The sequence below is a fragment of the Pipra filicauda genome, unplaced genomic scaffold (assembly GCF_003945595.2).
Source record: "Pipra filicauda isolate LSUMZ 115617 unplaced genomic scaffold, ASM394559v2 scaffold264_size1072897_pilon, whole genome shotgun sequence".
NCBI classification, from domain to species: Eukaryota; Metazoa; Chordata; class Aves; order Passeriformes; family Pipridae; genus Pipra; species Pipra filicauda.
In genome coordinates this window covers 832,622-859,670 of record NW_024104381.1, presented here as the reverse complement: position 1 = coordinate 859,670, position 27,049 = coordinate 832,622, and the positions used below count along the sequence as shown (strand labels likewise).

The following is a 27,049-nucleotide window of genomic DNA, read 5'->3' as shown; positions in this document are numbered from 1 at the left end:
CCACGTGTGGTTTGGGGGCTCGACAACTCAACCCCCTCAGTGCTGGTGGAGTGGGGGAGCACTCACAGCAGCCTGGGTGGCTCTGGGGGGGAGCGTTGGGGTGGCCAGGACAGCCCGGAGCTGTGGGGACCTGCGGGGCCGGCCAAGGAGGAGCATGGTGAGGAAGAGGAGGGTCTGGGCAGTGGGATGAGGGTCGTGCCACTGAGCTCCTGCCCTCTCTGCCCACAGAACGCCGTCCGCCACAACCTGAGCCTGCACAAGTGCTTCGTGCGCGTGGAGAACGTCAAGGGAGCCGTGTGGACCGTGGACGAGCACGAGTACCAAAAGCGAAGGCCACCAAAGATGACAGGGTGGGTGCTCCTTTGCCACGGACACAGCCTGGGAGCTGTGCTCACACCTGCCCCTGCCACCAGCGTCCCTGTCCCCGGGCCAGCAGCGCTCAGCCCCCCGTCCTTCTGCTTTCTCTCTTTCTGCAGGAGTCCGACCTTAGTCAAAAATATGATTTCAGGACTCGGTTACGGAGCACTTAATGCAAGTTACCAGGTAAGGACCCCGTCCTGTCCCTGACTGGGACACAGGGGCACTAAAGTCCTCTACGGTCTTCTTTCATCAGGGACTGTAGTGAGGGACAAGGGGAGTGGGTTCAAACTGAAACGGGAAATTTAGGTTAGACATACAAAAGAAGTTCTTCCCTGTGAGGGTGGGGAGGCCCTGGCACAGGTTGCCCAGAGAAGCTGTGGCTGCCCCATCCCTGGAAGTGTTCAGGGCTGAGTTAGAGGGGCTTGGAGCAGCCTGGTCTGGTGGAAGGTGTGCCTGCCCATGGCAAGGGCTGGTGATCTTTGAGGTCCCTTCCAACCCAGACCATTCTGATTCTCTGATGCCCCTGCAGGCTGCGCTGGCAGAGAGCAGCTTCCCGCTGCTCAACAGCCCCACCATGATCAACACCAGCTCGGCCAGTGCCATGCTGCACGTGGGCCACGACGATGTCAGCAGCACCGTGGAGCAGGTCAACAGCAACGGCAGCAACAGCCCGCGCCTGTCCCCGCAGCAGTACAGGTCAGCCTGGGGGACAGCAGGGACAGCGCTGGCGGGGGGCACTGGGGTGCTGGAGGGCTTGGAGCTAAAGGATGGTGACACATCAGGCACCAGGAGCTGCTCGTTGCTTCCTATGGCTCCTGTCCCCTGGGTGAGGAGGGTTTTGGACCAAGAGCTCTGTGGGGTTGTGGCTGGGGGGGAGCAGCCCCCCAAGGCTGAAGGCTTCCCCCCCCACAGCCACCCAGTGCACGTGAAGGAGGAACCAGCCGAGGCGGAGGACGACAGCAGACCTGTGTCGCTGATGGCCACCACCAACCAGAATGTGACGATTCCCGACGACAGGGACCTGGAGGAGGAGCTGCCAGTGGAAGACTTGTCCTAAGGACTCCTTCCTCCTCCCCACCGAGGGGCAAACCCTTCCCACCCTCCCGGCCGGAGACCAAGCGACGCTCCCACCTCCCCAAGGTGACCTTCGGCGTTAACCTGTTCTTTAAAGGCACTTCCACAAAGCAAAAGGGTTTCCTTGGGGCAACAACCCGTTGCTGCCGGCGCGTCCCTGGCGCTCCCACTGCCCCGCGCTGCAGCCGGTGACTGACCGACCCTGCCGCGGGCACGTCCCGCGGCACGAGAAGCAGAAACCCAAGAGCTGGACTTTTTCTCCCCTCCTCCCTTGGTTAGTGACTGGTGAACGAGGATGGTAGGTTGTTTCTGTCCGAAATGGTCCCTTCCTTCCCTCCCTGTGCGTGGCGGGCGCAGGGAAGGCACCTCTGTCCCCTCCTCCCGCGGTGCTCGGCCGCCCCGAGGCAGCGATGGCAGGAACCCACTGTCGTCCCTCGGGCCCCCGGCGGGTTTTGCACTAGGAGGGACCGTGGACCCTGCCCACGTGTGCTGCCTCCAGCCAGCTTTGGGGGAAGAAACAGCAGAAACGGGGCTAAGCCCTCTGCCGTGCTCTGGATGTCGGGCTCGCACCATTGTCTCGAAGCTGGGGAAGGACGAGGACTGGCACGTCAGTGGGACGGGGTCCCCTCTGCCTTGTCACCTCTGGCCAGTTGCTAAGCTGCCTGGCAAGCAGAGCAGCCTCCCCAGGCTCTGCCCTCCACGGGCTGGTGGGGGGCTCCTGGCACCCAGCAGTGCTGACCATCCACAGCCGACTGCCAGCGCCAGCAGTGAGGACACGGCTCCCCCCGTCCTGCTCGACGTGGCTGCAGCGGGTGACACCTCCCAGCCTATGTGGGGATGGCATGGCCAGTGGCCCAACTCCGACTTCAGGGGAAGGCTCCCGGCCCCCTGCGTGCCCCGTTCCACCTCCAGAGCCGGGGCAGGGTCTCAGTGGAGCAGGAGGGCAGCATCCCCCAACACCAACCCTCCTCCTGGGGGCACCTGCAGAGGAGCTGGGGGTCATCCCATCCCGCTGGGAGCAAAGCTGAGCCCGATGGATCCCTGTGGTGGCCAAACCTGGCCACGGCCCCCAAGCCGAGCCCGTTGCAGGGGGGCTCCCGCTTTCATCTTTTCTTTTCCTTATCCTTTTGTGTGCATCCAGATGGGAAGATACCAAAAGATTTCTAGAGACAGAAGGTCCGTAGTTCAGGTGAACAGATGGTATTAATGCCAAAAGAAAAAAATATTAATAATAATGAGAACAACACAACCAAACACCCCTCTTCTCCCTGCTCTTTCTTTCTGGGGCGGTGATGTGGGTACCCAGTGCCAGCCTCCTCCTGGCAGGCAGCGTGGCATCCTCAGTGCCCTGTGCTGGCTTCAGGGAGCATCACCTTCCCTGGGGAGCATCACCTTCCTTGGGGAGCATCACCTTCCCCGGGGAGCAGCACTTTCCCTGGCACAGCCGGGCTGGCACTGGCTGTCCTGGCACACAGTGGGGTCTTTAGGGACTTGCTGTGATGGATGTGGGGCTGCTCACGTTTTTGAGCCCAGCTCCAGGCTCCCCCAGAGCGATCCCGAGGGTTGCTCCATCCCTCCCTGTCCCTGGTACTCCGGGATGTGACACTGGGGGGCTGTGTCACCCCACAGGACATGGGGCTGACACCCCGGGAGCAGTGTTGAAAATGCAACACACAGCTGTGGCTCATGGGGGGTTGTGTTTGTCTGTCCCCACGTCACCTCTGTGACCTCCCCAAGGGGCTCCTGGTGCTGTGGGGTATCCCCAGGGTGAGCCCATACTGGACTCATCCTTTTCACTGCCTGAAGCATCCCCAGTACCCAGGTGGCTGCAGTGAGGGGGTCCCTGGGCCCCCCTGCAGCCGGGGGGACGTTGAGCAGAACCCCCCACCCCAACCGTGTCCCCCTGTGCCACCCTGTGTGCCACCCCCTGTATCATCCCCTGTGTCACCCTCCGGGGGCTGCCGAGACCCTCGGGGGGCAGCGGGGGGGTGACACAACCCGCTGGGGCTGTTAACGGGGGTCACCGGCACCCCCCCGGCTGGGGCTGCAGGGGTCCCTTTCCCATTCCCAAACCCGGGGTTTTCCCTGCTCCCCCCGCCGTCCCTCCCGCGGGTCCCCAACACCCCTGTAGGTGTCACCCGCGCTTCTCCCGCGCCGCGGCTGCCGAGCGCAGGGACAGCCCTGCCCGGCCCCTTCCCCGGCTCCCGGCCCCTTCCCGGCCCCTCCGGACCCGGACCCGGCCCCCCCGGGCTCCGCCAGACACCAAAGACCCTGCCCGGGCCGGGGGGCACCACCCGACCCCCCCTTTTGCTGTCCCCCCCATCCTGCCAAAGGAGCTGTGAGGCTGGAGGCACCGGCAGTTTTCCCCACCTACTTTATTTTATCCTTCTTTTTCCTTTTTTTTCCCTTTTCCCCTTTTTTCTTTTTTCCCTTGTTTCTTTATTCCCCCTTTTTTTCTTTTTTCCCCTCTTTCTTTCCCTTTATTCCCCTTCCCCCTCCTTTTTCCTCTTTCCTTTTTTCTTTTTTTTCCCTTTTTCTTTTTTTATTTTCCTTTTTTCTTTTTTTCCCCCTTTTTTCTCTTTTTCCTTTTTTTTTTTCCTTTTTTTTTCCTTTTTTTTTTTTCCCAGTTCTTTTCATTTTAAGTTATTGTAGTACCAAGTTTACAGCTGGCACGGGGGGACGTTGCTGGGGGGACCCATTGCTGCTTTACTCGTACGAAGGGGAGGGATGGACAGGCTGGACCTTGGGGTGCAGCCCCTGAGCCCCTCACTGCTGCTCGGCCACAGTTCACCCTCTGTGGGGAATCACCTGCCTCCATCCAGGTTTTTGGGATTTTGGGTTGGCACCTCCCTGGCAGGGGTCATTGTGCCTCTTGGGGCAGTGCCAGCACCCAGTGTTAGACCCCCTCACTGTTTGGAGGAGGTTTCAGTAGCTGCTCCCCTTTTTTTGCCCTTCCTGGTCCTTTTCCCTCACCTTCCTCCCGCTCTTTAATTTTTTGGCAGCTTTGCCCCCTGGATTCTGCACAAATCCAAGGTGGCCCCGGCATTGCCGAGCCCTCCAGGGCTTCTTCCTCGGGGTATGACTTTTTTTTTTTTTTTTTAAGCTTTTCCAGAGGTACAGACACCCCTGAAATGCCTCCCAGGGCCTCCAGATCCCCGTGGATTCAGCCAAAATCCCCCGTGTGCCATCATCACCCCCAGACCCCGTGAGGAAAACCTGGCACCTTCCCCTCTGTGCTGAGTATTCCCAGAGGTTTTCAGCTGCCATCCCGGCTCCCAAGAGCACTCTCTCTATATATTATATATATATATAAATAAATATATAAATATAAAGGAGTTTTTTTCTTTAAACACATGCACAGGTTTGGAAAGTCCTGTGGCTCCAGGTGATGCCTCTTCCCCGGGAATCCTGGTGGGTGATTTCACAGGAAACGTGCCCGGTTTGATACTCAGGGGTAAATTTAATTCCTTCTCTTACCCCCTGCCCAGCCCAGCTGCCTCTGCAGGGTCCCACCTGAACCAGGTACTGTGTGTGTCCCCCCACCCTCACTGCCCCCACCCCTCTCACCCCTCTGGTTTATTTTTTGCTGGTTTGAATTTTACTGAATTCTGCGTGTCTTACCTCAAACACACGCCGGAGGCCGGGGGGGAGGGAGGATCAAGGACCAAACACAACGTGTGGCAGAATTGTATGTCTGTATATATTGAGATATATATATTCTGGGTTTAAACCTACCAAAACAAATGGTTCTTTTTGGGCTTTTCTGTATTTTTGTGTTTTATTTCCTGTTTTTGCCCAACCCAGGGCGCTTCTACGAGGGGAAGCTGTGGGCACCTCTCTGTACGTAGAGGCATTTTTCTGGTATCTCCCACTGAAGGAATTACTACTTTTTCCATGTGTTTTTCTTTTTTTTTCCCCCTCAGTGATGTCTTCCCCCAAATAGCTCAAACAGGTACCCAGGGGAGGGGGTCAGAAACCAGCGCTCCGAGGGAGGGGGTGCTGGCAGCACTGGGGGCTGCTGGGGAGGCCGGGGGGGGGGGAAGGGAGAGCAGCAGCTGAACCTGCATCAAACCAAAGGGTTTCTTTGCTTTGTTTACACCCCTGGCCAGCCTCACGCCCCGGAGGTCCTCCCTGGGTCTAGGTTTTTGTCCTGGAAGTGTTGGGGAAGGTCGGGACAGGCCAGAGCCAGGGGCTGGGGGGCTCTGCACCCCCGGAGGTGCCCGCCGTGGCCCCGGGGGAGCCCATGGCTCGGGCACATCCCACCCCCGGCTGCTCCGGGAAGCGCCAGCCCTGCCACAACCTTTTCCTGTTTTTCCCCTTTTGTTCCCATCCTCTTTTGGGCTGGGTGGGAAGGTGATGCTGGGGAGGTGGGACGAGGTCCGAGGGGGCCGGAGGGTGGAGGGGAGGGCGGATGTGTAAAGAGCGACCCCTCCCCTCCCTGCCGTCCTCGTGCTGTATAAAGGAAATAGCCTCGCTGTGTATTTGTACTCTGAGCTCCGTGTGTCTGCGTTGGCAGACGGTAAACCCTTGTACAGTAGGTCTAGCTGCATGTAATCTGTATGGACAATGGCATTATAAAATGCAATAAAATAAATTACCTATCGTGCCGCTGTACTGGCTGCCTTCTTAGGGTTGTTGGTTTAAAAAAAATGTGCGTTTTTACAGAATCATTGAGGTTGGAAAAGCCCTCCGAGATCATCGAGTCCAACCTGTGACTGATCACCACCTTGTCAACAGACAGAGCGCCACATCCAGTCATTCCTTGAGCACCTCCGGGGATGGGGACTCCACCACCTCCCTGGGCATCCCCTTCCAATGCCTGGCAACCCTTTCCCTGAAGAAGTTCTCCCTGCAGATCCCTGTAGGCTCTTCAGCAGCGAGGGGATGGGAATGAGGTTCCAGACTCCAGCCTCCTCCCGGCCCCCCGAAATGGCTGCTCCCATCTGTGTGCAGCCCCTGCCAATGTTAACAGACTGTTACATCCCCTTTCCCTCCGCCGCTCCCTCCCGGCCAAACTCACTTAATCTTTTTTCCAGTGGCCCTTTTCCAGGGCTCTGAGCTGTGTCCAGCTCGCCCGTGGCTTCCTGGGGTGTGCTGAACGTGCCTCTGCAGCCCCTCACCACCCACCCAGGGAGCTGAGCCAGCACCCATGGGTGCCCCAGCGTTAGGGGGGCTGATGTCACTGTCCCCCCCCAGTATCCCCCTCCTCTGCCGGCTCCGCAGCTCCCTGGGGAGGGCAGGGGAGCATCTCTGGGGGGAGCATCTGGCTCTGATCGATTTAACACTTGCAGCTTTTAACTTTTAAACTAGAAACTTTTTTCCTTTTTTTTTTTTTTTTTTTTGACATGAAAAGCTTTCCAGGGTTGATTGCTAAACCAGTATGTGGATGGGGGGGAGAGACTGGGACCAGTCAGCCCCTCCCCTCAGCTCCTGGTGCAGAGCAAGTCCATGCACCCAGAAAACGCTGGCAGGAAGCACCCACGTCTCTCCTCCTCTTCCCTCCTGGTGCCCCAGAGCTGCACCCAGATGGATACCACCCTTCTCTCCAGCGCTCCAGATCCATGGGATTTTCACACACCCCTCCAGCAGGACTAGGGGGGAGTCACTGCCTTGAATGCACAGAGCCAGCACAGCTTCCAAAGAGCTCCAAAGAGCCAAAAAAAGGAGCGAGAGCTTCGGGTTGCTTGTTTGTTTGTTGGTTTTTTTTTTTAAATGAGCATTAAGAAATTGGAATATTGGAGCCAGGAGGGAAATGGCCAAAGGGTTCTTGCTCTGAGGTCTGGCCCTTCCCTGAGTTGATGGTGTCTTGGGGGTTGCTGGTCCATGTGGCTGTATCACCCCAGGACTGGGGCTGAGAAAGGGTCCCCAAACACGATGGCCACCCACCCCTGGGCTACCAGCAGGCTTGCTGTGAATGCCCTGCACCGGGGGCTCACAAAGTGTTGGGAAGAATAATTGTGGCTTTAGTAAGTGGGAAGGAAAAGAGCAGAAAGGGGGGGAGCAGGCACTGGATGGGTGTAGCACCCGCTTTTGCCGCCCCAGCCTCTCCAAAAGCCTCGGCTCCTGCCCGACTGTGCAGAAACCTGGGCCATCAGCCCCCGGCCTGCAGGTCCGGGTGGGAGGGAGGACAAAGGGGACCTTGTTGGTGGGTGTGAGCACACCACGCCCTGCCCACAGCAGGACCCGCTGCCTGTGGGGCTCTGGGGGTGTTGGGAACCCGGGAGAGGCTCCAAATGGGGGGGCTTTGCTGACCCTGCCCAGGAACGTGCTCAGTGTGAGCCGCAAGGCACCTGAGGGGCACCTCCCCATCCCTGGGTGCACACTACCCTCCTCAACGTGCCTCTTCCCACCTCAGCCCCTCCCTGCAGAGGCCACAGGGATGCTCAGTCCCTGGCTGGGACGGGGCCCTGTCACCTCACACCACTGGAGATCACTGAGACCCCCAAGCTGTGGTCCTCAGTGGTCCCCAGGGCGAGTGGCAGTGGTGGGGCTGCCCCAGCGTGCACACCATGATGCCCCTGTGCCTCTGCCCCCAACACCATCACCTGCCCACAGCCCTCTGAGGTGGAGCGTGGCACAGAGGGGATGGGGGAAGTCTTTAATTTTTCCATCTTCCAAAGATGAATGTCCATGGGGCCCTCTTTTTGTTGGTTGTTTTTTGTTTTTATTAAATGTCCATTTCCTTCTTTTTCTTTTTTCTTTTTTCTTTTTTTTAATTATTTACAGAAATAGCTCGTGACTCATCAAAATCTTTCAGCAGCAAATGTAAAACAGTGGGGTCATTCACTGCGAACCCAGCGAGGCAGGCAGAGCCTCCTCCCCCCACCGAAGGGCTTGAGAGGGTTATTTTGTTTAGAGACTCTGTGTGTGCACAGGGACGGGTAACTCTGCTCCGCAGATCAGGGGGAGATGGCTCAGACCCCAGGCAAACACGGCTGGGGCTGCACAGCCCAGCTCTGTGCCGGGTCCCGGCCCCGGCCGCGGCGGCTCGACCGCACGCTGCGGCTCCAGGGGTGTTTCGTTCCTTGTTTTCGGATCATACGCCTTTTCTCTTATTTATTTATTTTACTTTCAAAGGTTTCGCCGAGGGATAGATGCCGGGAATGTTGCAAAACCCTCTTTTGAACTGGAAAGTCGAGGCTTTAGTGCTAAATCCTCGCCGGAGACGGGAAGGTCGAGGAGGTTTAAAATCGCCGCCGCCCCCAGTCTGGGGGACGGGGAGCTATGGGGTGCTGGGGGACCCCCAGAGCCGGGGTGATGGGGTCAGACCTGTGGGTGAGGGGGTGCAGAGGCAGGGCAATGGGGTGCAGAGCCAGGGCAAGGGGTGCAGCCCCTGCTCCCCCCGAGGCACAGCCGGGAGCTGGGAGGGCTCGGGTGGATTTACTTTGGCGGCGGCGGAGCCGGGAGCGGAGTTGGAAGCCAGAGTTTGTGAATGTGGGTCAGTGCAGTCACACACCTACAGAAATGGCCTTGTTTTCCAAAATCCAGCCAGCTCCCACAGCGTTCCTCGGAGCACAGCCGTCCTGGGTGTAGCCCAGGATTAGTCTGGGTGTAATCACTGTGGGATTAAATTGGACACTGCAGGGTGCCCCCAGCCCCTCTCCCACCCACCCCCAGCCCCCTGCTCAAGCTGCTCAGGGGGAGTTGTCTTTAGAGGGCACAATACTTTGGGGGAAAAGAATTTTGGTTTTTTGTGGAAAACACTGCTTAGGATTATGGCAGCAGAAAGCTGTTGGCATCATTATGCCGTGCCAGTGGTGAGTGAAAGGAGGGTGCAGACTAGTTTTACAAGGTTGGATCCTGCTCTTGGCTTCCCTGTGATCCCTGTCACTGGGAGGGGAGCGGTGCTACACCACTGGCACTGGGGTGTCCCCACTTGGGTACAGGAGGCTCAGTAGGATGGCCCACGGGGAAGGCAGCACCGTGGCCCCTGTGTTGCTGTGGGTAAAGTCCTGCTGCTCTGTGGCCCCAAAAACCTTGTGAAGAACTTTCTTGAGTGGCACAGCTCCCACTGTGCCAGGGTCTGCCAGCCTGGGGAGCCCTGTTCCCCCCCAAAGCCAGGCCTGCACAGGAGGTTGATCCTGGACCACCAAAGTTGTGACTCAGCTTCCCAGCTACTCCTTAATTATTTTCTGGGTTGTCAGGTGGAGCTGCCAGTGCAGAGGAGGAGAGTTGCTAATCCCCACCCAGCCGTGCATCCTCATGGCCCGAGCTGAGCACGTGGCATCTGCATTCCCAGTTCTGTCCTTCCCCAGGCAGAGCACCCCCTGCTCGGGCAGCCACCCTCTGCCTCCCCCCAGCTCCAGGCAGCCCCGGGGCTCCCGGGCCCTTCTCACATCAGCCCCTCTGTCCGGTGGGGCCGTCCCTCGGGGCTGCCCTGGGGAGCGAGGGCGGCTCTGCCCCGGCAGGGCCGGGCCGGGGGTGTCTGGGCAGGTAAACAGGGAGGAATGTGCGACGGCAGCACATGGGGCTGGTGTGATCCCGGCGTGATCCCGGCGTGACTCAGCCACTGCCTCAGCAGCCGGCGATGCCGACACACCCCACGGCCCTGCTTGCCATCGCCAGCACGGCCAGCTCGGCAATGAATGCCATGGAAAGCTGGCAGGGTCCTGCTGAGAGCGGTGTCAGGTGAGGGGAGTGACCCAGCCCTGGCTCCCTGTGCCACCAGGGTGGTTTTCCCAGGGACTGGGAGTCACAGTGTCACTCGTTGCTTCACCCTCAGTGACAATCATGCACAGAGAAGGCTCTCTGCCTTCAGGATGGAGCTCTCGGAAAGATCCTGAGCAGTCAGATCCCTCCAGTCCCGCTTCGTGCCCCAGGCTGCCTCATTCCCACTTCCCGACCCATTTCCTTTCCATGTGACCGCAGTGGTGACGTCTCCCTTATCCCTCACCCCACCAAATGCTGCCCCAGAGCGTTGGTGACAGCCCCGATGGCAGCAGGGTTGTGGCATCGCCAGGCAGGAGGGCAGTGGGATGTGAGGAGTCACCAGGGCTGTCCCCTGGGTTCAGCCCTGCTCTGGGAACCCGGAGCCGAAGCTCTGGATTGCAAAATCCAGTTACTGCCCAGACTCCAGCGTGTCTGGGAAGGGGTGGCCAAGGGCAGGGCTGGCAGGGCAGGGAGGGCAGGGGGGCAGCCCCCAGTGCTGCCGGCTGGTCCAGCTCCAGGATCACACTCCAGGCTCCAGCGCAGCCCACGGCCATCCAGCCTCTCTCTGTTGTGCTTTGCGAGTCTGGGCTTTTAAACACAGGAAAACACAGCAGTGGGGTGAAAAAACAACCTTGCAAATGTCCCGCCGGGTCCTACATGACGCTCAGCACGGGGACGAATTCTCGTGGGGCCCTGCAGGGACACGGTGCTGGAGCAAACACTGAACTCTGGGTTGGCCCTCTCGGGATGTGCTGCTGCTGCTTGAACCTGGGTGTCACGCTGGTCTCGGGGCAGCGACACCGTCACCTCCGGCCCCAGCAGCTCCAGGCATCGCCCCCAGGAGCCGAACCCCATTTTCCTGTTGGGGAAACTGAGGCAGGGAGGGGTGGGGGAGGCAGAGGCGTTTCCTGGACAGGCCATGGAGTCAGGCACAGAAGCTCCCTCTTTGCTTTCCTGCCTGGGGGAAGGCGGACAGGCTGGAGAACCCACCCGAGGGACCTGAGCACCCCCCAAAGGGTCCCAACGCCCACCCGAGGGGCCCGAGCACAGCTAAGCCCCATTACTCCCCCCGCAGCTGTGAAATCCCAAATCCAAGGCTGGCCCCGGGAGCCACCACCTCTGCCTGCCCCGCGCCTCTCCCCTCCCGGCTCCGCTCCAGCCTCCAGCAGAAGCTCCCGGAGCGCTGCGGGCGCGGGCGGCCGCGTGTTTGCGCTCCCAGCTTTTTTGTTGTTGTTTTTGTTTAATTTGGGGCTTTTTTTTAAGGAACTGGAAAAGAAAAAAAAACCAAAAAGGCAGAAGCCCTGCCCAGAGGCAGCCCCGCGCCCCGGCCGGCCCATCGCCGGGGCGGCGGGGCCGGGGGATGCGGGGCGGGCGCGGGGGCGGGCGCGGCGCCCCGCGGGGCCCCAGGTGAGCGCGGCGGGACGGGCGCGGGGCCGCCCCGCACTGAGCCCGCTCCGAGCCCGAACTGAGCCCGCACTGAGCCCGCTCTGAGCCCACACCGAGCTCGCACCGCCCGCCCCGATGTCCCAGCCCGGCAACCCCCGGCCGAGCCCCCCGGAGCCGCCCCGCGCAGAGCCGGTCCCGCCGCCAGGTACGGGGGGTCCTGCCCGGGGGGAGGGAGCGGAGGGGAGAGAGGGGGTGCGCGGCTGGGGGGACACGGGTGGGAGCCTTGGGGGGCACGGGGGGGGAGTTGAGGGGGCGCGGCTGCGGGGAGAGGGGCTCTGTGTGTGTGTGTGCACGGGTGGGGGGCTGTGGGTTCACGGGAGGGGGGGTGTGAGTTCCCGGGGAGTGGAGGTGTGTGCGCGGGTGGGGGGTGCGTGCAGAGCTCCGGGGGTACACGACAAGGGGATGTATAAATACATATGTGTGTGTGTGTGTGTGTACAGGGCTGGGGGGCACGGGTGGGGGGCTGTGGGTTCACGGGTGGGGGGCTGTGGGTTCAACGGCTGCGGGTGGGTCTGCACAGCGCCAGGGGTGTGTGGCTGAGGGATAGATACGTGGAGAGGTGTGCACGGATCGGGGGTGTGCAAGGTTTGGGCGTGTGGGTGCCCGGCATGGGGTGCCCCGTGGGGGGGTGCATTGCTGGAGACGGTGTGTGTGCACAGAAGAGGGGAGGATGTGTGTGCGTGGCTGGGGGGCTGTGGGGGGGAGCAGGGGGTGCGTGACTGGAGGGGTGCATGTAAGCACATTTTGTAGAGGGAGAACATACAGTTGAGTGTATGTGTGTGAGTGTGAGTGTGCACGGCTGCGTGGAGCTGAGGGTGTGTTGGTGCCCCTGACAGTGTGTTCATGTCCGTGTTTGTGCGAGTGCAGCAGCTGCCGCGACCCCGCGGGGACTTTGCAGCACAGATTCTCCAGCAGTTTCTGTAGCGGGGCCAAGCACACGGAGCGAGTCAAACCCCCCCCCCGAGGGATGGGTGGAGGGGCTGCTCTGCAGCCATGGGATGCAGGGGGGCAGGATCAGGCCATGGAGAAGTGGATGGAAAAGTTTGGGGAATCCCCGCATTTTCCACGGGGCACAGCTGAGCCCCCCGGAGCCCCTCCAGGCTCTGCCCGGGTCGGTGCTCAGTCCCTGCCAAGGCTCACGTGCAGAAACGGCATTAAAAGTCCCAATGAGAGAGAGAAAAGGCAGGAGGCTGTTGGTGATGGTGGGACACGCTGTGGTGTGTCTGTCAGGCCAGACACAAAAGGGGCCAAACCCGCAGCAGGAGCAGCTCCCGCGTGCTCCGGAGGGGCCGCCGGGCTGAGGGGCCGCGGGAGCACCGGGCACGGAGAGGGGCAGGATCCAGCACAGCTGGACCAGTCCCGTGTTGGCTTTGGCCCGGAGCACGGCTGGGCCCAAGTTTTGGAGAATACATCCTCTTGTTCTCTTCCCCCCTGCTCTTCCAGCTGGATGCCGCAGGCTCCGCTTCCCGGCTGGGCTCTTGTGCTGCTCCGAGCTGCAGCCGCGTCCCGGGGCCCAGGCAGCTGCAGGGGCTCTGTGGGACTGATTTCCCTGGATTTCCTTCCATTCCCTTTCCTTTCCAGGTGGGAAGTGGTGAACTGTTAGTGCACAGACCCTGTGCAAAAAGCTTTTGCACGGGAACTTGCTTCCAGCCCAGGTCAGGAGGAGTGCTGTGCACGGCTGCTGTGCCATCAGTTGGGGGGTATTTTAAAAAGTAGTTTAAAAATCTGTTAAAATGTTGTTGGAGCTTTTCTATGTTCCCTGTGGCTGCACAGGAGTGGTGTGTAGGTAGAGTGTGGTTGTACAGTTGTACTGTTGTCCTGAGCAGGAGTGGTAGGACCCAGCCAAGGTGCCTGGGGGCATCCACGAGCGCCCAATTCCATGTTGGAGGTATAGCACTTCCATCCCAGAGCAGCCCTTAGCCCACCCTCCCCTTCCCCAGCTCCTCTGGAGGGGAGTGTGGACCTGATGTATGAACTCAGGCAGAGCTGGACCAACTTTGTCTCCTTTAGACCCCGCTTTGGAGTGTTGGGAGCACAAGGGGGTCTCCAGGACACCCTCAATTTCCATCTGACCAAGCTCCAGGGGCTAAATTTCATCCCGAGAGAATATCCTGTCCTGCCTCAGAGGGCAGCTCTGTGGTGGCCTCTCTCAAATCCTTGCTCACACCACTCCTGTCTTTGTCCCCCTCTGTTTTTGGGGGGCTGACTCTCCGCTGTCCGTGCTGTTGGGCCCCGTGACGGTCGGGTGCAGAGCCCTGATCCCTTGGGCAGCGGCCAGAGGCTCTGTCACGCACCACCGAGCCTGGGAATTTTCTCTCCATTCCCCTTCTGAAGTTTTGCAAACTAGACCAGCTCATTTGGAAACATCAAGGCTCTGGAATAAACAGGGAAACTGAGGTGCCAGGGCGGTTTGGCCCAGGTTAGCACATGATGGGCAGGTCGGGTTGGTTTTGCTGTGCTTGGTGCTCTTTCCCAGCCTGAGCAGAAGCTTATTTCCCGAAGTTTGTTCCTTGGCATCTCTGGAGATGGGCTGGGTGCCATCCCAGTCTCCTCCCACCCAGAAGGGACAGGGACATGGCAAACCAAAGCCTCGAAATAGCCACAGGTAGTTTGCAACCAGGAGAGAAGAGGCGACTGTCTGCCTGGAGGGGATGGGGGGTAATTACTTTTCAGAGGAATCAGCAGAAAACAGGAGGAAAACATAAAGATTTTTGGCTGAGATTATCCTTCCTTCATGGGGAGGAAGAGGAGGGACAGCAGGAGAGGGTCTTTCCTCATGGGGAGCAAACCCATGTAGACAGTCAAGGCAAATCCACTTCCAAAAGCAAAACCTATCCCTTGGGTTTGACTCTGCTCATTCCCCCCTCCCTTCCTTCCCTTCCCAGCAGGACATCTGCTGCATGAGACCACCACCCCAGCCCCTCCATGTCCCCCTCTATGCCCCCTCTCCGTGCCTGTGTCCCAGCTTGGCCCCTGGCAGCTCCCTGTGTCTTTGCTCGGAGCCAGCTGGGGATGGGACACTCACACGCACTTTTTTCCCTTTAATTCTTTCTGCCTGTTCCCAAGGATTTTGCCCCGAGGTGTAACAGCAGGCCAAAAGCTGTTGTGTGCTCAGCCCTAATAATGCAGCATTCAGACCCAAAATACCAGGCTGTGGGTGCCTGCACGAGGGTCTGTCACCCCCTCAGGGGGCTGAGTCCCGAGCAGGGGGTGCTGGGCAGGAGCTGGTGCCACTGCCAGGCAGGTACCCATTTCTGGGACTGTCCTGCACTGGGACAGGGGTAGGAACATAGGGCCCCCCCTCCATGGTCAAAAGAAAAGGGTCTTTGCTTGTCTTAACACTGATTTAAATGCAGGGTCGCAGAGTTGTACACAGGCACCTTCAAAGTGCAAAAAATCCCCCCCCCCCAAAAGCCCTAAAAGAGACGAAATTATTTTTTTTTAACCCCAGATAAAAACTTCTTGCGTGAAAGGGTCAGTTTCTGCTTTTCTTTCAAAGATTCTTGTCAGCTTGTGAAAACGCTTCGTTTGTGTTTTTCCTTTGAACAACAGCAATACTTTGCAAAAAAAAAACAAAACAAAACAAAACAACAACAAAAAAAGCCCCAAATGCCAAACAGAAAAAGGCAGATTCCTGGCTTTTTTCAGTGTCTCTGGGTTCGTGCAAAACAAAGCAGGGCCTTCGGGCTGTGCCGCCCCAGCGTCCTGCTCCCACTCCAGCTCCTTATTGAATTTCCTTGGAAAGCTCCTGCTCAAGCCTGGGAGCTGCAGAAACCCAGGCTCTCCTCGGGGTGTTTTCTGGAGTTCTGGTGACCTTCCCCAGAGCTCTGCCTTGCCCAGCACAGCCTCCTGTGGGATGGGCACAGCAGCCCCCGGGATGAGCCCCATCGGTCCCTCCCGGTCTGGCAGCCCCTTCCCATTTCTCCCCCCTCAGGGTGCCAGGTTGTACCAATGGAAATGAGCTTTTATGTTGGTGCAGTGATGGGGTAATTGGGATTTTTTTTCCCAAAAATTCCAGTCTTCACCCATCTCTGATCTTGAGCTGCCTTGTTGGATTTGCAGACTGGGAAGTGGGCAGGAGCTCTGGGAAGTGTTTTCACCCCAGTCCCATCCTTTGCTGGGGTGGGTGCACAGGAGCTCCAGCTCTGGCTCCTTCCCCCAGGGCAGGACAGGGCTCACCTGGTTGGGCTGCTTTTGGTGCCAGGCTCCATCTCCAGGGGACATTTCTTTGGGCAAATCCCATTTGTGTGCCTCAGTTTCCCCACCAGTCTGAGCTGTGCCGAGGTTGTTTCCACTCAGAGCTGCAGCTGAGCCCCTGGAAAATACCTGGAGCTCAGGTAACATGTGATGGGCCCTGGGTTAAAGCCAGGGATGAAAGGGGCTGCAGAAGTGCAAATTATTATCCTCATTAATAACAGTGTCCACCAGCTCCCGTTGATCCGCTCCTCAATTAACTTCCTTTGAGGACTCTTAGCAGGGGGAAAGACACAAATTTTCCCTGGCAGGACCTGTGCTGGTTTAACCCCAGAAGGTTACACAATTACTGGACTGGCTTGGTCCTTAATTACTCTCTCCATAATTTTCCCCAGCACAGCTCCTTGCTCTGTAATTCCCAGAATCTCCTTGGATGTGATAGGCATCTCCTTAGCCGCTTTCCAGGCTTCAGGGATAATTGCTTTTCCTTAAGGACACCCAGGATGTCGCAGGATTTCCTCCTGCATCCTTCCCCCATGCCAGGCTCCTGTGGCATAGGGTTGTTCCATCCTTTGAGGGGTTGTCCTGCCCCAGGGAGCCCCGAGCTGGCACAGAGCTCCTCACACCCAGTGCAAGTTGTCTCAGTCCCAGGCTGGGTCTCCGTGCTTTTGTTTTCCCATCGTTTCCCACCACTCCTTGGCCCCACGGTGAGTCTGTGAGGTTTTGTGTTGCTCTTTGGATGAGGCAGAGCCCAGGCCTGATGCTGGGAGAGGAAAACAAGAAAGAAACCTGGTCCTGCTGGTCCGGTTGGTGTCCTGGGAAGTTGTGTTGTCCTGGCCTCCAGTTCAGGCTTAGAGATTCCTTCTTCCCTTGCAGCTCCAGTTCCAAATGCTGCCCTAATATGTATAAAATATATATGTTAAATCTATTCTTACTGCATAAGTTGTAGTTCCTCCCCAGTGCTGCGGTGACTGAAGTGCTTCTTGCAGTGATTTTACTTTTTATCTTCCCTGAAATCCCTTCTCGAGGGTCACCCTCACCACCCAGCTCTTGAGTGGGAGCAATTCTTCCATGAATTTGGTTGTTGCCTCCTTGGCAGGAGCTGGTTGGATCAACAAGGACCTTTGGGTGATGGAATTTGTAGGGACACCTTGGCACAGGGTCTGTGCCCCAAACCTGGAGTTGGGGTTTTGTCACTGAGGTCAAACTCCGAACACGGATGGACTGGATGGACACTGGTCCTGACCTGTCTGGCCCAAAATTCCTCCCTTCCTACCCACCCAAGGGCTATAAATAACAAATAACAACAACTCCCAGGCTACTGAGCTATTTGGGGGTTTGTGGGTTCTTTTGCTTTGTTTTGCTTTTTTGCATTTAGGAAGTAACTTTTCATAGAAACCACTTTTTTTTTTTTTACCGAATTCCTCATTGTCCCAGAACTGAACTGTTTATCCAAAGCACTGCCCAGGTGAGCAGAGAGACACTGGGGCAAAGGGAGGGAAGCAAAGATGTGCTGGGTCTGTCCCAGCTGTGCTCCGGTGCTCTGGGCATCTCTCCCCCTTCCCCTCCCACCCCCCTTTTCCTTTCCCTGAGTATCCTAGAATCTGAGAATGCTTCGGTGCATTAATTTCAGACTGAATGTAAATAAGCCATTTGGATTTTTCCCAGTTGAGCAAACTTTCAAACCAGAATTTTGCTTTCCTCTCCTCCATCCTGGCTCGTGGGATTGGAAGGATTTGCTTCAGTGCTGTCTCTTCTGCACTTGAAACCACTTAATCAGGCTCTAAAATACCCCTGGCATAGGTCAGACAGGCACCTGATTGGGCCAGGCGGCACGTACGGAAAACCAAGAGAGATTGCACGCTCATTTTATCTGCATAAAAGAGATTAGAGAGCTCCCAAACCAAATACTGCTGCATGTTGTTCATGGCAAACGCCTCCCCAGACCGTCTCTGTTTGTGTCTCCGTCCAACATTACCTGGTCCCTGTCCAGCCATTCCCAAGGGATTGAAGGGAGAGAGCAGGGGGGGACGGGAGGCTCTCCTGGGCGGGAGTCGCATCCCATGGCATCAGGCTTGGATGCTCCTCAAGAGCTCAGCCGTGGATCCAGATGTGCTGGGACCCTTCTCCCTCCCTTCTGGTTGACACCACCTAAGGCAAACATCTGCCTTGCCAAAGAGGTGGGATTTGCTTCCGCTCTCCCCAGCCTGTTTTCAGCTCCGTGTGTCGGAGGCATTTTCCCTCCCGTGCTGTGTCTCTCTGGCCTTGGGCAGCGGGGATGGGGAAAGTGCCATGCTGGGAATGTGTCCCTCCATCTCCTGCCACCAGATTTCTTCCCTTTGAGGCAAAGGCAGCTGGGAGGAAGAGGGGAGATAAAGGAGACCCCAGGAGCTGGGCAGATCATCAGCTACAGCTCAGGAACACTGAGCAGGAGCCGTGGGACAACCTGGGGGGGTTTGACCAAAAACCATGGCTCTGGCCTTGCATCTTCCCATGTCCTCTGAGCCTTCCCAGTTGGGGGTCTGGGCACCACAACCAGCTGGGGGAAGAGAATCCAGAGGTCTCTGGGAGCTGTAGGATGCTGTGGCTGTGCTGCCTGTGGTGTGGCTCCTGTTTATGCTCTGCCCCATCCCAGCTCCCACCAGCTGCTGACACGATGCAGTTGCCTTTTGTTTGTCCAGCTCTTTGGGAATGGTTACCTCAGTCCTGCAAGCTCATCAGGACCTCAGTGTGCTTCCCACCCAAAGCACAAAGTGCTTTTTCCCCTGGTCAGGACCATGGGGGTGGCCCCAGAAGCTCCTGCAGACACTGGTCATGTGGAGAGGGTCCTTCCTGCAGCCATCACTCCCAGAGGGATGTTTGGACTTTGCAGGAATATTGCAGCAATGAAACCCTCCAGCTTTACATCTTTCCCTCCTCCCTCCTCTTTTCTCACCCTCTTGATGGACTTTGGAGCTGACTGATGTCTTGGGCCTTTCATGACAGCTGGATTTGGACTTTGGAAATGGGGAGAACAGTCAGAAAACCAGATCCATGTGTGTGTCCTGGGCTTGGCAACCAGGAGGCAAAAGAAAGTAGTGCCATGTCTATCGCTTCCCTAATCTTTTGTACCTTAGGGCAGTGCTGTGATTTATTGAAGCTGGGCTTATTATTTTTAAATGCCTTATTACCTCTGTTCCCATGAACAAGACACCGGAGTCGCCCTCCCTGTGCCACGTCACCCTCACGTCTCCCTCGTGTTGTACAAGAGGTGGTGCAGAATGGGGGAGTGGAGACCCAGACCCTCATCTGTGGTGGGCATTTATCCCACCCAGGAAGGGTCTGGGGGTGCAGCTGCCTTGGGGGTGCAGCTGAGGAAAGGGATGGATGGCCCATCCTGAGGGCCATCTCTCCTTAGGGCTTTGCCTGGGCTTGTGGTTGGTTTCAAACCTGAGGGATTCAGGTCAAGCCTGGTCTTGTTCTGGTGGCAGCAGGGGAGGGAAGGAGCCAGACCCTGCCCTGTTGGAAACTGGGAGAGGGGACCCCAGGGGGGCCTTGTCTTGGCAGGGCACACCTGGAAAGGGGCTGGGGGGGATTTAAAGGAGGAGAGGGAGCCAGGAGCTGTGGGATGAGCCTGTGCCAGTGCTGGGGGTCTGTCTGTCCATCTCTCCCTGTGTCAGCAGAGGTGATGCCTCCTCTTGGGTGCAAAAGGCAGACTTGGTCTCCCCATGGCCCTGCAGCAGCAGGGATGTGAGGCTGTGCAAGGCAGGGAAGGACCAGCTTCCCCAAATTTCTTTCCTGTCTATTTTTGTCTCTCTCCTGGCCACCTTGTTCCCGTGGGAGTTAATTTAATTGCCACCTCCCCCCCTGCATCTCTGTGGTTGTGTGTGAGACCTTGTGCAGGGTAATTACATGTGTGAGGTGGACACGGCAGAAACGAGCCCTGTCTCCATCCCGGAGCAGCACACTGGGCATCCACACGGATCCAGACAGCCAGTGCTGGGCTTTCCCTCAGAGCTCAGGGTCTCAACAGGCTGTCCTTGTCCTCATCCCCCTTGAAAAGGCACAGAGAGAGCAAGGGATGTGATGGAAGCAGCACAGGGTGGCCATGAGAGGGGCAGGGATCAGCTGGAGCTCTCCCTGTGCCAGCCCCTGTCCCGCCATAGCACCTGATTTTCCAGCTCTTTTTCCTAGTGTAAAATCACTGACCTGCAGGGAAGGGGATCTGGTGGTGATGGGGCTGCCCTGGGCAGCCCCAGAATCTGGGCTGTGGATTTTTAAGCCCTGGACTTCTCACAGCAGAACCCAGAGTAGCTCAGATCCCTTCCCAGGGACCTCGGGGGAGCATCACCTCCATGCTCTGTGCTGGGCACCTCTGGCTCAGGGCTTCATCCAGAGCTCCTCAGCCATCAGGGATCCATGTCTGGCTCTAACAGGTATTAGATCACGTCTGACTCAGGCTGGTCCAGGTCGGGACATGGCAGAGGCCGTGGATGCAGCAGCCTGTGGGAATTATTCATCCCCACACCTCACCCATACACTGTGGGTAGATGGCAGCTCTCTTCACCTCTCTGTTTTGCCCCAGGCTTCCCAGAGGCATGGGAAGGACTTTTCTCCTGTCTGGGACTCATGTGCTCACACTCTCCAGCCAACACTGCCGTGTGAAATTCAGGTGGAGCCGCTGGATTTCCCTCGGCTGAGCCCCAAAATCACCCCACCTGTGAGAGCTGCGAGCAGGGCTCTGCTGGGATGAGCTTTCCTTCCCAGCAAACCCCCTGTCACAGGAGCTGTGCACCCCAGGCTGGATCAGCACCCTGGGGAGGGCAGAGAGGGTGGTCCTGTGGGGAAACTGGGGTGTGTGGGGTGTGGTGGAGCATCGGTCCAGACTGGCTGCAGCCCCTCTGCAGCTCCTGCTGACCCCGGGGTGCAGAGGAAGCCTCTCCCTCCCTCGTTATACTCCTGATTCCCCTTGTAAGCTCTGCCCACCTTCCTCCCTGGCTCAGGCATGTAGGACCCACGTCAGATGGAGGATAATGAAGTGTCCCAGGTCTCTCTCCCCCTGCCCCCCCCGCCCCTGCCTGCCTGTGTGTGGGACCTCTTGTTATAGCCGAGGAAATTATGGGTCTCTGCTCTCCCTCCCTTCACCCAGGCTATAATTTAGTTTTATATAAAGTGTGGTCCAGCCCCTGTTGTGCAAGAGGTTGCTATTCCAGGGGATGGGGACAGGGATGGGGCAGCAAGGAGGGTGGGTGGGGGACTGCAGCATTGCACTGAGCCCCCCTGGACACCCCACAGTTCCCCTGGACATCCCACATTCCCCGTGGAAACCCCCCATGAGGGGCAGAAAGCTCCCAACCTACAGCACTGGCTCTGCTGAAGGGGGTTGTGGGTTTCTGCAAGGAGGTGTGTGGCATCAGAATTGATCCCATGGGGAATAACTCGTCTCCTTTCGGGTTGTACTTGCCCCATCAAGGGGTCCTGCAGTGGCTGCCCCTGTCCCAGAGTGCAGGAAGATGAGGGGAGGTGGCAGCCAGCTCCCACAGGGAAGACAGTGGCCCTTTCATGGGAAGGGGGATGAAAAATCCAGCTTGAACCGCTGAGTGTAACCAGATCCCTTGGCTTTTTGGAGAAGGAATGTGGGACCTCAGGAGAGTTTTTGGGATGGTGCTGCTGAGCTGCTGGCGCTGCACGAGGTGAGCAGCTGCAGAGTGGTGCAGCCTCCACGGCCATCCCGAGCAGCCCAAAATCCCTTGTGGTGCTCCAGCTCTTCCCCCCCCACTGTGTGCAACGGGGGCAGCTGGATTTGGCTTGGGAGTCAGAGCCCAGACGCCCTGCCCGGTGCTGATTGCAGAGTGTGGGGATGTGCTGTGGGTCTCTGTGGTTTGGGTGACCCCAGGGGGCTCAGCTCTAGCCCCGTTTCTCTTGCAGAGGCCGGGGAGCCCTCACGCCCTTCGCCAAGGCCGATTCCAGCGGCGCCGTCGGCAGAGCCCCGGACACCCACCTGCCCCACGGTGCAGAGGAAGGAGAAACCCCTGGAAGATGAGGAGTCCCCAAAAGTCCTGACAAAGAGCCCCCGGGCCGAGCTTGCAGGCGCTCCCAAAGCTGTGACATGTGAGTGTTTCCCTCGTGGCAGCTCCGGCCACCTCCAGGTGCCAGTGCCTTGGGCTGCTGCCTCATCAGGAGCAGGGCTCGTTAAAAAGGAGGGCAGAGGTGGGAATCCATCTCCTCCTCGCTTTGTTCCTCCCCACATCAAAGCAAAAGGCTTAAGCTGAGCGTGAGTCAGCTGGAGTGGGGAAAGTGAAGGGCGGCATCTGGGATGGCTCCGGCTCTCCTGCCTGTGGGCCCGGCTGGAGGCAGAGGGGCAGGAGGGTGGGCAGCTGGAGGAGCTCTCGCTGGTGTTGGGGTCCCCTGGGATGCCATAGTGGGAAGAGGGATCAGCCCCCCAGGGAAGGAGCTGGCTGCTCTATGGAACATCCCCCAAAGCCACAGAGGAGACCCCCGGCAGAACAGCTCCGTGGGCGCTGCCGCGGGACGGGAGCACAGCGGCCACTTTGCTGGAGCAAAGGGAGATGCCTCCCCCTGGGACAGCTCTTGCCTTGGCGAGTCCAGGGCAAGGGTGAGGCTGGTGCAAATCCCGGGCGAGCCGGGCTGGCTGCTCGGAGGAGCTGGTTTTGCCGGAGGCGGATGTGAGGCCAGGCAGCACCTCCCCAAATCTGCTGCCGCAGCCCTGCCGGTCCGCTCCCCATGAGAAGCACCGCGCTGGGGAAGGGGCAGGGCTGGGGGCCCTCGATCCATTTGCCGTTGCAGGGGTGGGAAGGCAGAGCTGGCAGATGTGGAAGACCACGGGCCAGGCGCTCCTGGAGTCCCGCTGTCCATCCTTTCCCTGGCCCCCAGCCTGGATCCGAGGGTTTCGCTCCCGGGCTGCCCCGTAGGCACAGCCAGTCCCCTTCTGTTGGATGCGAGAGCGCAGCTTTCCCTTCCAGGGGGTGTAAAGTGGACGGATGCTTCCCAACGGGACGAGGGAGGGTGGGAAGGAGGTTGCACACCGCAAAGAGCGGGCAGGCGGGGTGGGAAGGGGAGGGGACGGCGGAATCCGGGCGCTCCCGAGGGCTACGTGGAGCGAGGAGAGCGCACGTTTCCTCCAGCAGAGTTTGAGCCCTTGCGAAGCATCTGGGAGCTGGGCCGGCTGCCCACAGACATTCTGCACGTCTGAGTCACTCCACAGCCGCTGCACCCCGCGGGCCTGCACAGCCCCCTCCCCAGCCCCCCCCTCCAGGGCACCCCCCTGGGCCCCGGGGCTGGCAGGCACCACCTGGGTGGGAAACCCCAAGCGAGCACCCAGGAGGGTTTTGGTCGTTGAAGATCCACAGGCAGGTTGTTCCGCCCAGAATCCTGATTTCCCACCGTGGTGCTGGTGAGTGGCTGCAGTGGGGGCTGTCAGGTGGGCTGGTCCCCCCCACTCCTGCCCTGACACCCATGTTGCTGGGGAGCACCACACTGCTGAGCTCAGGTTCAAAGTGTCTCTTTTAGAAGAGCTTTGGGCTCCTGTGAGTTGAAGGTTCTCCTAAAAAATGGAAGCTATTTTCCCTAACTTAGAGGGGGGGGGATTCCTGGCTGCCTTTGGCTGCCACTCTCCAGAGCCAGAGCGTGATTTTGATTTACAAACAGTTTAATCTGAGGAATGCAGTGAAATGGGGAGCGCCAAGGCGAGCGCATTGCATCCTGCTGCAATCCCAGAGAACCCAGCTGCTGTTGGACACTGCTGGGCTGCTGCTGCTGCTGCTGCTGCTGCTGGGTCCCTGCAGGCTCAGCCCCTGCCCGGATCCCTGCTGGCCCGTCACAGCTCTGGGCAGGCCCAGGCACTGTGGTTCATCCTTGGTGCCACTTGGTGCCAGCTCGGTGCAAGCACCAGGGCACAGGCAGGTGAGGGCACTGGAGAAGGGTGAATGGGAAGTCAACACCATGTGAGGTTTTTTAGGGAGGGGACACAATTCCCATTTTATCCAAGACCTGTTTGCCATGTCTCCAGTCTCCTCTTCTTCCATCTCTCCTGCTTCCAACCCACTCTTCCCGCTCACCCTGGTTATTTTAAGTTCCCTTCCCAGCGTGTGTCAAAGACCAAGCCCCCGGTTAAACCTCCCTCTGCAGCCCAAGTCCAGCTCAGCCTGGCAGAGCCAGGCTCCAGGACCATCCACTTGTGTTTTTCACCTCCACCAACTGTTTTATTTTCGTGGGTGCAGGACAGGGCCCGTCTGTGCCCACCCCACCCCTGCCTCCCCCTGTGCCCTGCACAAAAAGCAGCTCCTGTTCCCCAGTGCCAGAGGTGCCTTTGCCCTCGAGCCTCTTGCCTGAATCATCCCTTGTTTACTGCCACAAGGGAGCAAAAGCAAAGTTTGGCCAAAGCACCATCACACAGGATTTTATTTGTGGCTTCCATTGGCATTGCTGTGGGGGGTGATGGATGCTGGAACCTCCTCCCTTGTGCTGGTTCCCAGTCCTCTCCCATGGATTTGTGGGGACAAGGAAACAGCACTGGGCAGGAGTGAAGGGCTGAGCACTGGCTCTGGCAGGACACAGGGCACTGGCTCTGGCAGTGTCCCAGCAGGACATGGGGCTGTGGCCGCTCACGGCTGCAGCGTGCGAGGCTGGAGGGAGGCACAGACAGAGCAGAGAGTTATTTTCCTCCTCCTGCAGAGAAGTTCAGCCAGAGGTTGGGGAGACCTTTAATGAAGCAGCCAGTTCCCGCAGCCCCGGAGAGATGAGCACTCCAGCTCTCCAGTGGTGCTTCATCTCCTCCGGCTCTGCCGAGGATGGTGGGGACAGCCAGGAGCTCTGTCTGGCAGCCTCGGTGGCTTCATCCCTCCTGCCTGTGCCGGCAGTGCTGGGATCCCGGGAGACCTCCTCCTCCTCCTCCTCCGGGTGCTCTGCTGAGTTTCAGCAGTTGCAGCACGTCCTTCACAAAAAAATCTCTACTTCTTGCTCTTTCTTCATCCCTTCCTCTTTTGGAGCCTCTGCCTCCTTCCCTGCAGCCACCTCTTCTTCTCCATCTCCTTTTCCATCTCCATCCTCTTGGACCATCCATCTTTTAGCATCACTTCCCAGCCACGCTGGGGACCAGGCTCCTGTGTGGTGACAGGGGACCAGGCCCGTGTTTCTCCTCGGTGGAGCACTACAGGAGGGGTCGGGGGGGTAACGTGCTGCTCTGCCCCCCAGGCCAGCCCCAGGTGAGACCAGCCCTGCAGCCCCCCGGCCCCTGCACCCACCTCCTGCAGAACGGCGCCGGGCGGGGGCCGGACCCGGGCGGTGCCAACGGGGACGCGGGGAACGGGCTCTTCCGGCCCCTCCCCAGCACGAAACCTCACCGAAAGCTGCAGCCGCACCACTCCATCAACAGCCAGAGCAGCAAGAAGAGCAAGGGCAGCTCCAAGTCGGCCTCTTCCCACATCCCTATTGAGGCGCAAGAAGGTACCAGCTCTCCCCGGGGGGTCCCCTTCCAGCCGTTTTCCAGCCCTTCTTCCCTTGGGGTCTCTCGTGCAGCATCCTTTCAGCCCATCGGGACCCCTGGAGCTGGGAACCAGCCGAGCTCCCCTCCTGGCACCCTCTGTAGGGTGGGTGCTGAGTGGGGCCATCTCCTGTCCTCCAAAATTGGTCTCTCTTGAGGTCTGGGCATGTCCCTAGGTGTTGAGGGAGGACCCTGGGGCAGTGCCTGGCCCTCAGACCTACTTCCCATCCCTTCCTTTAATTCCTGAGGGAGGATTCCCACCCTCACAGTGCTCCCTGGGCATCCATCCATGCCGGGTGCTGCCTCATCCATCCACGCCCATCCCCTCATCCTCTCTCTGGCCGTTCCTCCCCAGATTGCTGCGTCCACTGCATCCTCTCCTGCCTCTTCTGCGAGTTCCTGACCCTCTGCAACATCGTTCTGGACTGTGCCACCTGCGGCTCCTGCACCTCCGAGGACTCCTGCATCTGCTGCTGCTGCTGCAACTCGGGCGAGTGCGCGGACTGCGACCTGCCCTGCGACATGGACTGCGGCATCATCGACGCCTGCTGCGAGTCCGCCGACTGCCTGGAGATCTGCATGGAGTGCTGCGGGCTCTGCTTCTCCTCCTGAGGGGCTGCTCGGCGGGGGGACCTGCGGGGGGACCCCCCCAGGCCCTCCCGCAGCGGGTGAGGGTCCCTGAGCCGCTGGGAAACGCTGAAGGACAGAGCCTGGTGAAGGAGGAGAGCACGTCCCCCACTGCAAACCTCATCCCCGGAGCTGGTGAGCCGGACCCGGATCCTGCCTGGGGAAGGGTGAATCCGTAGGGCCACGGGGACTCCAGGGGTGGTGGCATCCTGTCATGCTCTACCTCCTCCCCACACGGGCCGGTTCGTGAAGCACCTCCTGCCACCTGAGCCGAGAGCAGGAGCGCCCGTCCCGCAGAGCCCCCGGGTGCCACCCCAGGTCCTGGCCTTGGGGACAGCCTGTCCTGCTGCCACCGCCCGGGGCTGCCCCAGGACAGTGCTCCAGGTGCACAGGGGGCTGACATGGGGGTGGCACAGAGCAACCCCTTCCCCCCAGGACACCTCCAGGGCTGGTGCTGCACAGAGCCCTGCTCCCCACCGGGACCCCCAGCGCTGCTGGAGCCTCCAGCCAGGCACGGGGTCCCGTGCTGGGGACACCTCCTGCCAACCCCCCTTGGTGCTGAGACTGGCAGCCAAGTGCAATACAGGCAGCCCGTCCCCTTCTGGGAAGAAGCTTTTCCTGCAGTGGGATTGAAGCTGGGGCTGGGGAGACCCTGGAGCTGTGCCAAGCTGTTCCTGACCCCCCTGTGTCCTGGGGCTGGTGGGGCAGGGTGGCTCAGTTGGTGCCCAATGACCCCCACCAGTTGTTGTCCCCATCCCACCGTCCTGGGGAGAGGGATCTTGGCTGGGTGGGGGTGGCAGATACCCCATTGAAGGGCTGGGGAGACAGGGAAGGAACTGTCACGGTATTTTATTTTTGTTGTCCTTTTTGTTTGTTACTGTAAATAAAGGTCTGTCTTCATTTCTGACCGACAGTTGCCCCACCACATGCTCTGCAGGGCACTCCCTGGGGACAGCTCTGTGTCCCCCATCTCTGTATCTGTGCCCCATCCTATTCCCAGCTGCAGGGGAGCCTTGGGCCATGGGGACATGGGACAGGTCAGGACAGCCCCAGAGTGCTCCTGCTTTGGTCCTTGTGCCAGAAGGGAAAATGTGAGAGGACTCTCTGTCCTTCACTCCAGGGAACAGGTTGAGGTCCTGGAGCGCCCCAGCTCCCCTGGGACAAACCCTGGCCCTGTTGTCCCACTGTCATTCCCTGCTCCTTCCCTGCTCCTTTCAG

General features: G+C 59.1%; 2 protein-coding genes across 2 annotated transcripts in view; both read left to right on the top strand.

Moving 5' to 3' along the window:
* FOXP4 (forkhead box P4) overlaps positions 1-1,425 on the top strand; it is a 166,957-nt gene extending 165,532 nt beyond the window's left edge. The window contains exons 18-21 of the mRNA XM_039382310.1: positions 229-350; positions 477-543; positions 890-1,056; positions 1,273-1,425. Coding sequence (XP_039238244.1) covers positions 229-350; positions 477-543; positions 890-1,056; positions 1,273-1,417 — 501 coding nt within the window. The 3' untranslated portion in view covers positions 1,418-1,425. The remainder of the gene's footprint in view (positions 1-228; positions 351-476; positions 544-889; positions 1,057-1,272) is intronic.
* Positions 1,426-11,604: 10,179 nt separating this feature from the next.
* On the top strand, positions 11,605-26,739 carry MDFI (MyoD family inhibitor). Its single transcript, XM_027746994.2, has 4 exons — positions 11,605-11,674; positions 21,631-21,813; positions 24,916-25,167; positions 25,560-26,739. The coding sequence occupies exons 1-4, from the start codon at positions 11,605-11,607 to the stop codon at positions 25,814-25,816; spliced, it is 762 nt and encodes a 253-aa protein (XP_027602795.2). The 3' UTR covers positions 25,817-26,739.
* The last annotated feature ends 310 nt before the right edge of the window (positions 26,740-27,049 follow it).